The following is a 12,728-nucleotide window of genomic DNA, read 5'->3' on the forward strand; positions in this document are numbered from 1 at the left end:
TATCTGAGAGGACTTTTCCTTGTGGAACCCTACTCCCCCATAGAGATCAACCAGGGATACCTGACTCCTAGTTATCCATGTGTGAGGGAGCTGCCAGGGACAGAGAAGGGCCTTTTCAGTAATGACCCCAAAATTAAGAACCATGCCATCCTCACTCACAAACCTGTTTATACAGGAGTGGTTTTTACAGTGTTTTATGAAGTATGCATGTTCTCTCTCTAGCTTATTCTAGTATTTGCTTCTGCTGAGTATTAAGTGTTGTGATTTGTGTTCTAATAAAGTAGGATAAAACATATTTTAATTAATATTAACCTATTTGATGCTGAGGAAAAGGAGGTAGCAAAACATGCCATTTGTTCTAGACCTTCTGTCAGACTACTAGTACGACTCACAGGAAGTGCCATTTAAGCTGAACATTGATTGCTGTCCCCTTGAGGACACAGGGACAGCCAAATGCCATCTTTAGCACTTTGAGTACCTACTTTTTGAACTTTAGTTGTACAGATATGCCTGGGCTTATGCTTTGGATGGTTCTAGGCAGTTTTTGGTTACTTTAAACTCTCCATCTGTCATGCATGCACAGCCATACTGTGGCTTCTTAATCCAAACTGCTAATTGTTCTATAAGAAGGTAAGGCTGTACTGATACCACTGAATTGGCTTCTTTAATTGCAAGAAACTGATTAGACTCCAGACATGATTAGTAAACTTGGATTTGAATGTAAACTCGAGGTTGCTTCTTGTCTCTTCTTTGCTTCCCAGTAGTTGCTCCCTATACTGCAATCTCTGTGGCCGAGGAACAGTACTACTCAGCAAACTGTGGTTTGTACATTGAGATGTCACAACAGATCACACCATACAAGCTCTGTGACAAGTATATGTGGAGAGCCAGTTTGGTGTAGTGGTTAAGAGTGGCAGGACTCCAGTCTTGAGAACCAGGTTTGATTCCCACTCCTCCACTTGAAGCCAGCTGGGTGACCTTGGGTCAGTCACAGCTTCTAGGAGCTCTCTCAGCCCACCCACCTCACAGTGTGTTTGTTGTAGGGATAATAATAACATACTTTGGTTGTTGGGGGTTTTCCGGGCTGTATTGCCGTGGTCTTGGCATTGTAGTTCCTGACGTTTCGCCAGCAGCTGTGGCTGGCATCTTCAGAGGTGTAGCACCAAAAGACAGAGATCTCTCAGTGTCACAGTGTGGAAAAGATGTAGGTCATTTGTATCTACTCAGGAGGGGTGGGGTTGAGCTGAGTCATTCTGTAAGAGTTTCCCAGGGTGTGGAATGCTAATGGCGGGAGGCTTCACTGTATCCTGAGGCGGTTCTTTTGCATATGGATTGGTGCTTGATGTGCTAATCTTCTCTGCAGGGCTATTGTCGGGTGTGGAGTGTTTGTTGGCCTGGTGTTTTTCAGAACTGGAGCCCATGCTCTGTTCATTCTTAAGGTTTCTTCTTTCCTGTTGAAGTTTTGCTTATGCTTGTGAATTTCAATGGCTTCCCTGTGCAGTCTGACAAAGTAGTTGGAAGTGTTGTCCAGTATTTTGGTGTCCTGGAATAAGATACTGTGCCCTGTTTGAGTTAGGCTATGTTCAGCCACTGCTGATTTTTCAGGCTGTCCAAGTCTGCAGTGTCTTTCATGTTCTTTTATTCTTGTCTGGATGCTACGCTTTGTGGTCCCGATGTAAACTTGTCCACAGCTGCAGGGTATACGGTATACTCCTGCAGAGGTGAGGGGGTCTCTGCTGTCTTTTGCTGATCGTAGCATCTGTTGTATTTTTCGGGTGGGTCTGAATACTGCTTGAAGGTTGTGCTTTTTCATAAGCTTTCCCATCTGATCAGTAATTCCTTTGATATATGGCAAAAACACTTTTCCTGTAGGTGACTGTTTTTCCTTGGTTGTTTGATTCATCCTGGGTTTGATTGCTCTTCGGATTTCATTTCTGGAGTAGCCATTTGCCTGAAGTGCGTGGTTTAGATGATTAATTTCCTCATTGAGAAAGCGCGGCTCACATATCCGTCTTGCACGATCCACTAATGTTTTCATTATGCCTCTTTTCTGTCGGGGGTGGTGATTGGAGTTTTTGTGTAAGTACCGATCAGTATGAGTTGGTTTCCTATAGACCTTGTGACCTAACTGAAAGTTAGGTCCACACCACACCCGACAATAGCCCTGCAGAGAAGATTAGCACATCAAGCACCAATCCATATGCAAAAGAACCGCCTCAGGATACAGTGAAGCCTCCCGCCATTAGCATTCCACACCCTGGGAAACTCTTACAGAATGACTCAGCTCAACCCCACCCCTCCTGAGTAGATACAAATGACCTACATCTTTTCCACACTGTGACACTGAGAGATCTCTGTCTTTTGGTGCTACACCTCTGAAGATGCCAGCCACAGCTGCTGGCGAAACGTCAGGAACTACAATGCCAAGACCACGGCAATACAGCCCGGAAAACCCCCAACAACCATCGTTCTCCGGCCGTGAAAGCCTTCGACAATACAATAACATACTTTGTAAACTACTCTGAGTAGGTGTTAAGTTGTTCTGAAGGATGGTATATAAATTGAATGTTGTTGTTGTTAAATGGAGTAGCAAATGTTACACTGATTTTTTTTTTAAAAAAGGGTCCAAAGGGTAATCGGAAAATTACAGGCCAGTTAGCCTAACATTTATTCCAGGCAAATTAGTGGAAACTGTAATCAAAGACAAATTTATTAGGCACATAGAGAAACAAAGCCTGCTGAGGGAAAATCAGCACGACTTCTGCAAAGGGAAGTCCTGCCTTGTTAACCTTTGGGAGTTTTTTGAGAAAGTGAACAAACATAAATATAATGGCGACCCAGTACACGTGATATACTTAGACTTTCAAAACGCAAGGTATTACACCAAAGACTCCTGAGTAAGCTTAGCAGTCATGGGATAAGAGATGGGTCCTCTTATGGATTAAAAATGACAAGAAGCAAAGAAAAGGAATAAATGGACAGTTCTCCCAATGGAGGAAAGTAAGCAGTGGGGTCCCAGAAACATCTGTATTGGGGCTTGTGCCATTTAATTTGTTCGTAAATGATCTGGAACTGAGCAGGAATAGTGTAGTGGCCAAGTTTGCAGATGACACAAAATCATTCACAATAATGAAAACCAAGGCTGACTGTGAACAGCTCCAGGAGGATCTCCATAAATTGGGTGAATGGGCAACAATGTGCCAAATGAAGTTCAGTATAGGTAAGGTTAATGTACATGGGAACAAAATAATCCCAATTTCAAGTATATGTTAATAGGATTTTAATTTGCTGAGATTGAGAGATAGAGACCTTGGGCTCGTAGTGGATAGCTCAATGAAAGTGTCAACCCAATGAGATGCAGCAGTGAAAAATGCACTCTCTGTGCTGAGGATTATTAGGAAAGGGATTGAAAATGAAATGGCCAATATTATAATGCCTCATAAAGATGGATGGCATGGCCTCATTTGGAATATTGTGTTTAGTTCTGCTCAAACAGAGAACTTTTTCTCTGTTTTCTAAAATAGTAGAACTCAAGGACATCCAGTGAAGTTGATAGTAGATTCAGTAGGAGCAATCGATTCAGTAACAAGTGAGGGATCCTTATTTGTACTTAACCCCAAGTGTATTTCATTTAGTTTTCAGATTTTTCTGCAAACCTGAGGTGTTTTTACAGTGTGTAGGAAGATCCATCTTGTCTGTTCCTGGCTCCAATCTCTGGGATTTAAGTATTCACAGATCAGGGTTACTTGGCTAATAATAATAATGATAGATAGATAGATAGATAGATAGATAGATAGATAGATAGATAGATAGATAGATAGATAGATAGATAGATAGATAGATAGATAGATAGATAGATAGATAGATAGATAGATAGATAGATAGATTTAAATGCCGTCCTTCAGGACAACTTAATGCCTGCTCAGAGCAGTTTACGAAGTATGTTATTGTCCCCACAGCAATCACAACGTGTTAGTATAGAAGATGGACAAAAGGAAATACTGCTTACAATTAATGAATAAAATGGGGAATTTGCTGGCAGAGGATGTAGTGATGGCCAGAGGCCTAAGACAGCTTTTAAAAGGGGATTAGACAGATTAATGGAGGATATGTCTATCAGTAGCTACTAGCTAAGGTGACTAAAGGGAACTTTCATGTTCAGAGGCCATAAATCTCTGAATACCACTGCCTGGAGGCAACATCAGGGGAAGGCCTTGGACTCTGTGCCCTTTTGCCACTGGGTGAGACAGGAGGCTGAACTAGATGGACCACTGGTCTGACCCTGTGCGGCTCTTCTTACATGGTTAACAAGCCAACTACAAACCCTAGCTTGAAGTCCAGCTTGTTGACAGCTGATAAATTCTAGTCCGTTGGACCATCTGTGTTCAGATATTGCAGTTAACCAAGGTTTGATAAAATCATGGTGTATGTACCAGAGTTTACTGTGATGTTTGAATGCAGCTTGAGTGCTTCACAAGGCTGTTTTCCCCTTTTTCTCACTTTCTTATAAATAAGCATATTTGAATCTTCAAGGTTGTGAGGCCTGTGATGGGTTAGTCTTTGTCACACATTGGCTCAAGGAAGTGCATTTCTTTCACAGGATGGAATAGAGTGAAACTGCTTGTGAGAGCATCTAGAAATCAATGCACAGCATCCTTCTGTAAAGTGTGTGCAGAATTATCATACCTTTACCCTGCCTTGTTGCCGTTCCTTTCCTGACCCTTCTGTCTTAACTGATTTGTCATTCTTTGATGTTTCTCCCCAGTGCCTGGCTTGCAGGATTAGTTGCAATGTCTTAATACAGATAGTTCAACAGACTGAAGTTTATTGGCTGTCACTAGATAAATGTGTTAGTAGTGGAACTATTTGACACTGTTACTTGTGTGATCATTCATTCCAGAGCAAGATTCAGGTGCCATATCACCTTAAAGACCAACTAGATTTCCAGGATATGAGCTTTTCAGGGTCAAAGATCTCAGGAAGCTAAGTATAATACATGGACATGAACTCTGGGACCAGGGTCTGCGGTAAACCAAGATGCCAGCTCTGTCCCTATATTCACCCCGACAGCACAGTCACTGGACCTAACAGCACCAGCTGTACCGTCACAGGCTCATCTACTTGTTCATTATCCAATGTTATGTATGCCATTAAGTGTCAGCAATGCCCTTCAACTCTATATTGGACAAATAGGTCAATCCCTTCACAAAATGGACATAAATCTGATGTCAAAAATCACAACATTCAAAAACCAGTGGGAGAAGCAAAGAAACTTCAAAGGAAAATGGCAACACAGGATTGCTGAAATTGTTTATTTGCAAATTTGGGGAAATGGTTGACTTGGGACAGGATTTTTCTTACATTACAGATGCTAATTTTCTACAATTTGTGCCCGTGCGCTGTCAAACTAATTACAACATGTATTAAAGCTAGCTTCCTGACACTCTAATTTATAATATCTCTCCCACCCTGTTCCTGGATTATAAGGACTCCTTCCTTTTTCCATTCCATATATCTCACAAATGACTCTTGGAAGCTCATACCCTGGAAATCTAGTTGGTATTTAAGGTGCTATTGTACCCAAGTCTTGCTCTTCTACAGACTCACATGACCACCCGCCTGAAATTACATTCATTCCAGAGTTACTCTTAGGATCTAAGGCCAAGGATTGTGCTATGCTCTGTTTAAAGCAGATACTACTTGTGATTGCTGCTGATGAAGAATCCTGGTTAGGTGTATTCTAGCTGAGAGTAAACAGAGTAACTGCCTGTTTTTATGAGCATACTGTTTGGAGGCAATACTGTTTGGAGGTGATGTGGCTCACAAGATTGCAGAGATTTGTGTTGCAGCTCGGATACATGACCTTTTATATATTAAGGATTATGGGGTGGTGAGGCTGCAAGGCCTAGCTTACATCAAGTATTCCAGCCAGTTTCTGGATGGGTTTAGACATTCTTTGTTTTTTGCCTTGTGCTTGCTGACATGATTGTACTCCTGACTGGCAGCACTTTGAGAGCTGGCTTTGGTTGCTTTTATTTACCCACTCAACAGAACATGGAGGCCTCTGTTGGGTCTTCAGAAATGTCATACCAGTCCTGCCTTGCCCCGTATTTCCCTTATAAACTACATGTGGTGTATGGAGTCCTGGATTTTGACACAGGTAGGTGATGTTATGGGTCATACTTTTTTACAGAATGCAAACCTGTGTTCCCAAACCCTAAACAGAAATGTATCCCAGCAACTTTTAGCAATGGGAATTACTTATGCCTTGAGAATGCCTCTTAACTTTGCCCTTAGTTGTCTGGCAAAGTGGCAGCAAAAGTGCCTCCTTTTGCTATCTTATCCCTCCCACATATGGGAGTAATTTTGCTTTACAAGTACAAGTGTGCAGCTCCTTCAGCCTGTCTGTGTGCTTAATGTCTGCTGCTCTCTCCCATTTAGTCCCTCTTGGCAGTGACAGTACAAGATCAATATCTCTTGTCATTACTGCCTCTAAGGTTTTCAGTTTCCATATTGGAAATGGCCTTTCCTAAAGAGCCTAATCGATATGCTGCTCTGAGGCTGTTCTTGTTTGCTATATATAATCTGGACATACACTGTATGTTGGAGTGTGTGCGTGCTCATGCACAACAGAGACAGAGCAAGAGCTGGTGTTCTGCTCTTACTGGCTAGGAGGACACCAGTGCTTCTCTGCGTCCCCCTTTTCATTGCAGCTCCTGTTCCAAGGCTCTGGCCTGCCTCCTTTTCCTCTCTGGATGTGTGGCTGCTGTGGGACACAAGATATCCGATTGCCTTGTGGGAAGATCTCTGGGCTGGATGGGATATCTGTGACTCTCTTCCTTTTCTCTGTCATGTCTGCTGTTGGCAGGTGACCTGTTGAGAAAATTAAGCAGGAGGGACGATGACAAGTACCATACCTTCCAAGAAGCCTTACCGCAAGGCTCCTCCACAGCACCGTGAGATTCGGCATGAGTTGCCCACCCTGCGTGATGACCAAGATGGTGTGATTTTGGCAGAACAAAGTCAGGTAACTGAAACCAGGGCCACTAAAAGCCCTGTCCGTGAGCAGAAAGGGTTTAGTTACACCAAGGCAGGACGTCTCAAACAGCAGAGGGATGGGTATGAGGTATGCAACATTAACTTTTCTTCTTCCTGGTCCTTGGAGTCAAGCAGTGACAAAGAAATATCAGGGTGCAGTGCACAGCTGAACCTCAAGAGTCGGACAATGTCCCCTGTGTTACTTCACAGTGGGAGAATGGGGAAGCGGAGTGGGAAGCACTGCGAGCAGCTGAGCCGCAGGCAGCTCGGTAAGTTCATGAGCCGCAGTGTAGAGACAGTTACAGTGTCTCAAGATGAAGGCCAGCGGTCAACCTGCTCTTTCAAGAGCAGGAGCTTGGAGCGCTCCTTGATGTTCAAAGAACCTGCTGAAGTCTTGGCACCTAGAAAGCTCCATGTCTCACCTATCCGTCTACCTCTCAAAGGCATCTTGAAGCAGACAGAAATGCTGGAAGTGCAGCCTGAGAACTTGCATAAGTCTCATTCAGTGGAGACTCTGGCCTGTAGCCGCTGCTCACGCAAGTATAGTGATCCTCAAGTGTGCCTCAGCAGGCAGAGCAAGCACACAGCAGAGCAAAACAGCATCAGCCAAAGAGAAAAGATCACAGAGGAGAAGCTCCAGTTCTCCAGGTTCCTGGATGAGATCACCCACAGAGTGCTAAGCCCTGTCCAGTTGCATTCATTGGGACAATGCAGAGGAGGAGAAGGAAGCCAGGATTTACTCACTTCTCCCAGATGCTCCACACCAGAAAGGCAGAAAGAAAGTTGGCTTGATGGTGCGAAGAGGACAGCCGGGAAAAGCCGTCACCAAAATAGGAAAAAGGCAGAGTGGAGAAGTGAGGGATTTGGAATTATATCCTGCCAGAAGAAGCCACCAGAGGAAACAGAGAGGGCTGTGAGGCTAAGGAGGAAGCCTATTCTGATGAGAGAGGACAGCAAGGAGGAGCCCCTTTCCATGGAGAGTCAGGTTGTGGATCTAAGTCAGTATCAGTTGCAACACCTGGCTGGTCTGGGTCTGGCAAGGGTGTCTTCTGAGCAGCAGCAGCAGCTTTTGTTGAAGGCACCTGATCAGGAGGGAGGGAGTAACAAAGGGCCCAGCTCTAATAAGCAGCCTTTGCGGCATGCATGTCTACAGTCTCTGGGTTGCAAGCATGGCCAGAAGTCTGTGTTGGAGTCAAGCTACATGGAGAAAGGTTCCTACTCCTTTCCCTTACGCAGGATCCAGGAGGAGGGCAGTATTTCACCTAGAATCTCCCCTTCCTTCAGCTTAGCATTAAACAAGGTAGGTACTCAGTAAAGCTAGAATAAGGAGCACATGCCTGTAGTTGAGCTCTCCTCTTACAACTCTGGACTCTGGTGGGGAAAATTGGTTCTCTCTAAGAGGTTTTACCTCCCTGTGTTTACCTGTGTATAGAGGAATTGCTTTATATCCTGGTCCCCACTTGGGCTCATCTGTGTGAGGAGATGATTCACATAATAGGAAACTGGGCTTCCTGCTTCTCCAGTAGACCATCCATTTGCACTGAGAAGGCTCTAGTGACTTTTGACCATCAAGACTGACCCGCCTTGGTTTTGAAGCTGGTCGATGTTTTTCTGTGCTTCCGTGCTCTATTTGCATAGTTGGAATACTTCAATCTGAGTAGAAAACGGAACAGCTTTCTATCTCTGACATTGGCTTTGACACTGACACCCTTTGTTCATTATCAAACCTCCTGCCTTTGTTTATCTGCCTTAAGGCTGTGGAGTACCAATATGCTGAACCAAAATGCCTGTGTTTGGGTGGGGAAGTCCTAGCTGCAGCTTAATTGTTTGGCTAGATAGCTTAGTAAATGCCACTGTTGTGTGCATGTATGTATTTGAGCGCTCACAAACCCACTGTAAGCTGTCAACCACTTTCTTACCCAAAAAACAGGTTTGTTGGTCAAGTGAATTGCAACATTTCTTTGCCCTGGTCTTTTGTTTCTGTATCTTGAAGATGCTGTGAGTTACAGCTGCATCTCTCTTCTGATACGACTGTCTAGTTAGCATCTCTTAGCATAATCTATCTCATAGCATTATTGGAAAGATAACATTGGGCAGGAAGACGATCTCCCTGAAATTGCTGGAGGAATGGTGCGTTTAAAGTGTTCCCTGGGATCTAAGAAGGCATATACCCAATTTATTGGTGGTTCTCACTTGTTAGGAGTGTCAGAGCAATGACGAATGGGTTGTAGCACATGATAGTGCACAAATTACACTGGTAATTTGAATAAAAATTATACAAGTTATTTGTTGTGAGCCGACTGGAGTATGTTTAATGGAAAGAGTGACATGCTAACACTTAAATAAGTAGCGTTGTAAGAAATCCATCTGACGGCTGACAAAGTTTAGCCAGGGGTTGAGTGTAGAATTTAGCCTTATCCAATTCACTGTCTTATTCATAGGCTTCAAGTGTGCTTTTTGCCCTAAGGTGTACATCCTCTGAGAATGTGGGATGGGACTTACCCAGAGTTCTTCGTGTGTGGAAGAATGTCGTGTCTCCCTCAGGCATTTACGTATTTCAGTTGGTAGCTCTAGAAATTGATCCATGTATTTTAGAAGATTCTGACTTCTTTTTTTCTCTTTTGCAAAGGAGTCACTGACAGATGCTGAGAGGATGAAGTAAGTATCGTGCTCCCTTCTTGTTCTCATGTCATTTTGCACTTTGTGTACTCGTCTTCTCTTTCCTAGGCTATCATGTTGTGCGATGGATATGAAAAGATGTTTTTCACTGTCATATATTTCTGAAGCTGTTGTGTGAAGGTGTTAGCCACATCTTTCTCTGTAGACCAACTCTACTCACGGACTTGGAAACTGAGCCAAATTTCCTGTGCAAAGGTAGAGGTGGGTTTCCTCTGCATAGGTGGAGGACTACCAGCCAGATGGAGATGAGCTTATGTCCTTCCTTGTTAGTTTTTCATGGCAGCATGTAAATTATTAAATGACATCCAGTCGAGGACACCTGAGCAGTGTAGCCCATCTGGCTGCTGCATTTAATCCAAATACTGTAAACTGAGAAGCAGCTGCTGCATGGCTGGGTGGTCTGCTGCTTAATAAAAGGTTCTGTCTCTAGGATGGCTGGCTGGAATATGTTTTTCCTGTCCCAAGAATATATTTTCTTTTTGCCAGTGCTCAGAGGGCTTGTTACTTATAAGCATAACCTTGACAGAACAAGCATCAAAAGAGAAGGCTCCTCTCCAGGTGCCATAGAATACTGCTTATATATTATTTTAACCACACGTAAAATCTCTCTTTTTATGTCAGCCTCAAGCTCTGCTGATCCTATTCCCTCTTGGCCTATCTTTAGAGTTTCCAAGCTGGAATTTAAAAGAACCTGTAGGAATCCAGTAGATCTTAGTGATGCCAAGCCAGGAGTCTGAAAAACCTTTTCCCTGTAGTAGATTGTTCTGTACTTCCTTGTCTGGCAGGAAGGCTTAGGGGTGATTAGTGTTTATTTTTCCCCTCAAAAGGAGTATTCGGTGCTAGGCTTGGGGGCTCATTTCATGCATCTTACCATGTTTTTTTTTACCCTTCCTCCAAGGAGCTCAAGGTAATATATGATCCAGCCCCTCCTCAAGCTTATCTTTACAGTGACCTTGAGAGATGGGATATACTGGGAGAGTGGTGGGCCTAAGATCATCCAGGGAGCTTCAGGGCTGAACAGAGTTTTGGACTGGGGTCGCCTTAGCTTTCTAACTGCTTCACCACACTGTCTTTCTAAACATGCTTCCACATTGTGAGGCTTTTTTCTATTGGAAAGACTTTCACTTTTTGGAAAATGAAGCTTGTTTTTCATGTATAGGGTATAGTTATAAGAATATGAACCATGGGCAAATTACAACAATTTCAGACCTTGAGAGAACTCCATGGGAAAAATATGTAAACTCCTTCTAAAATGCACACCTAGTAACCTAGTGCAAAAATCTTACCATCTTTTAGAAAACATCTCCTTCCTACCTTTGCCCCTTCTCAGCTAAACTGAGAAGGTAATGGAGACCATCTGTTGAGGCAGAATGGTCCATAATTTGGAAGTGAGGCTAGACCTGTGTGTGTGTGTGTGTGTGTGTGTGTGTGTGTGTGTGTTGATGCCTACAGCTCCTGTAATTCACTGAGACATGCTGTTTGCCTTAGGCTGTTGCAGCATGAGAATGAGGAGCTGCGTCGACGTCTGGCCTATGTCACCAACAAAATGGAGGCAATGGAGAGGGAGTTGGAGTCTGGACAAGACTATCTGGAGATGGAGCTAGGCCAGAATCGTGAGGAGCTAGAGAAATTTAAGGACAAATTCCGTAGGTATGGCCACTCCATAAGCTTCCATGGTGATGGTGCAAAAGTTGCTTCCTAACACTCCAGCTGCTTGTGGGGTGTTTTTCAGGGTCATTGAGGGAAGCATTAATATGTCTTCAGCCATCTACACAATAGCCCCAGTTTGTTGTATGAATCCTGTTGATCATCTTGTGTCTGGGAAATCCCACCCCCCACCCCCCTTTGGCACAAGGATCTTAAGAAATCACTTGAAAAGCCAGAAGTTTTCCTTTTTTATTTTGTATCCTAGAACTTCTTGACTTATTATTGTCTAGAAATAATATGTAAATACTATTAAAAGTGCACCAAAATAGAATCTGAGCCTAGAAGAAAGGAAAGTCCACTGCTACATCAAGCACAGCATTGTATCCTATCAGCTATCGGCGCAGTATGCTTGCAGATTCAGAATTTCATTGCACTCCACTCCCACCTCCCCAGCTTTCTCTTTTGTCTCCCCAAAAATCTGATACTGGAGCTTGCAGGACCTATGTGAACAAAATGCTGTGCAGGCTTGGGTGGGGTGAGGAAGACAAAACCACCAGTTTCCTCACTGTATTTCCCAAATGGCTTTTTGTTTATGCAGATGCACCCTTTTTCAGGGGTCAAAAGGAGCCACTTGGAAGAAGGAGTACATGGAGGAAGTCTGTCTCAGTTGGTAGGATACAGTGTTTTGCTCCAGTTGTCTGGAGTTGGTAGGTAGTTAGAACTGGGAAAGGTGTTGTGGTGAAGGCCCCTTAGTGGAAGTTCAGGAGATACCCTTCTCCCCAAAACCCCATAGTGATTCAGTACTGGGCTTGAGCTCATACCCAGCTCAGTTTCTGATTTCTTCTTTGGGCAGAGACAAGCTCCTCTAATTAAAAATAAGGAGTCTATCTTTCAGCCTTCCTCCTTCTTGGTTTGGGACAATATCGGTTCCTTTTGCTTCTTTAGACTTAGTTCCTCTCCTGACTGTCACTATAGCATTCCAACTCTCTGTAGACTGACAGATGCAGTTCAGATTCTTAACCTTGCTATGAAAAAAGCCAAATCCTTCCATATACACAGTAGATATATAGAAAACTGTACGGTGGAGCCATAGCACAGCTCCTTTACAAATCTGCATATCCACTCTTAACTTCATACTGCTTAATCTCTGGTGGTGTTTCAGTTTAATAACTTGAACTCTCAATTGTCTGTTTTCAGATTGCAGAATAGTTATACAGCCTCACAAAGAACCAATCAGGATTTGGAGGAGAAGCTGCATGCCCTGGTAACTGACCTGCTGGACCTGTAATGGGGAGAGTGGGAGGGCCAACCCCTGTCTAATGGGAGGGCTTGTAAGGCAGAGCATTATTGTGCAGTTATACTAA

General features: G+C 43.6%; 1 protein-coding gene across 11 annotated transcripts in view; it reads left to right on the plus strand.

Moving 5' to 3' along the window:
- Positions 1-12,728, plus strand: part of TJAP1 (tight junction associated protein 1) — a 56,982-nt gene that overhangs the window by 34,901 nt on the left and 9,353 nt on the right. For all 11 annotated transcript variants that reach the window (XM_054977179.1, XM_054977221.1, XM_054977154.1 and 8 more), the window contains 4 exons: positions 6,869-7,027; positions 9,668-9,696; positions 11,206-11,367; positions 12,562-12,628. In XM_054977179.1, the coding sequence (XP_054833154.1) occupies positions 6,902-7,027; positions 9,668-9,696; positions 11,206-11,367; positions 12,562-12,628 (384 nt within the window). In that variant the 5' untranslated portion in view covers positions 6,869-6,901. The remainder of the gene's footprint in view (positions 1-6,868; positions 7,028-9,667; positions 9,697-11,205; positions 11,368-12,561; positions 12,629-12,728) is intronic.

This window comes from Eublepharis macularius, chromosome 1 (genome assembly GCF_028583425.1).
Source record: "Eublepharis macularius isolate TG4126 chromosome 1, MPM_Emac_v1.0, whole genome shotgun sequence".
In the NCBI taxonomy this organism is placed as follows: Eukaryota; Metazoa; Chordata; class Lepidosauria; order Squamata; family Eublepharidae; genus Eublepharis; species Eublepharis macularius.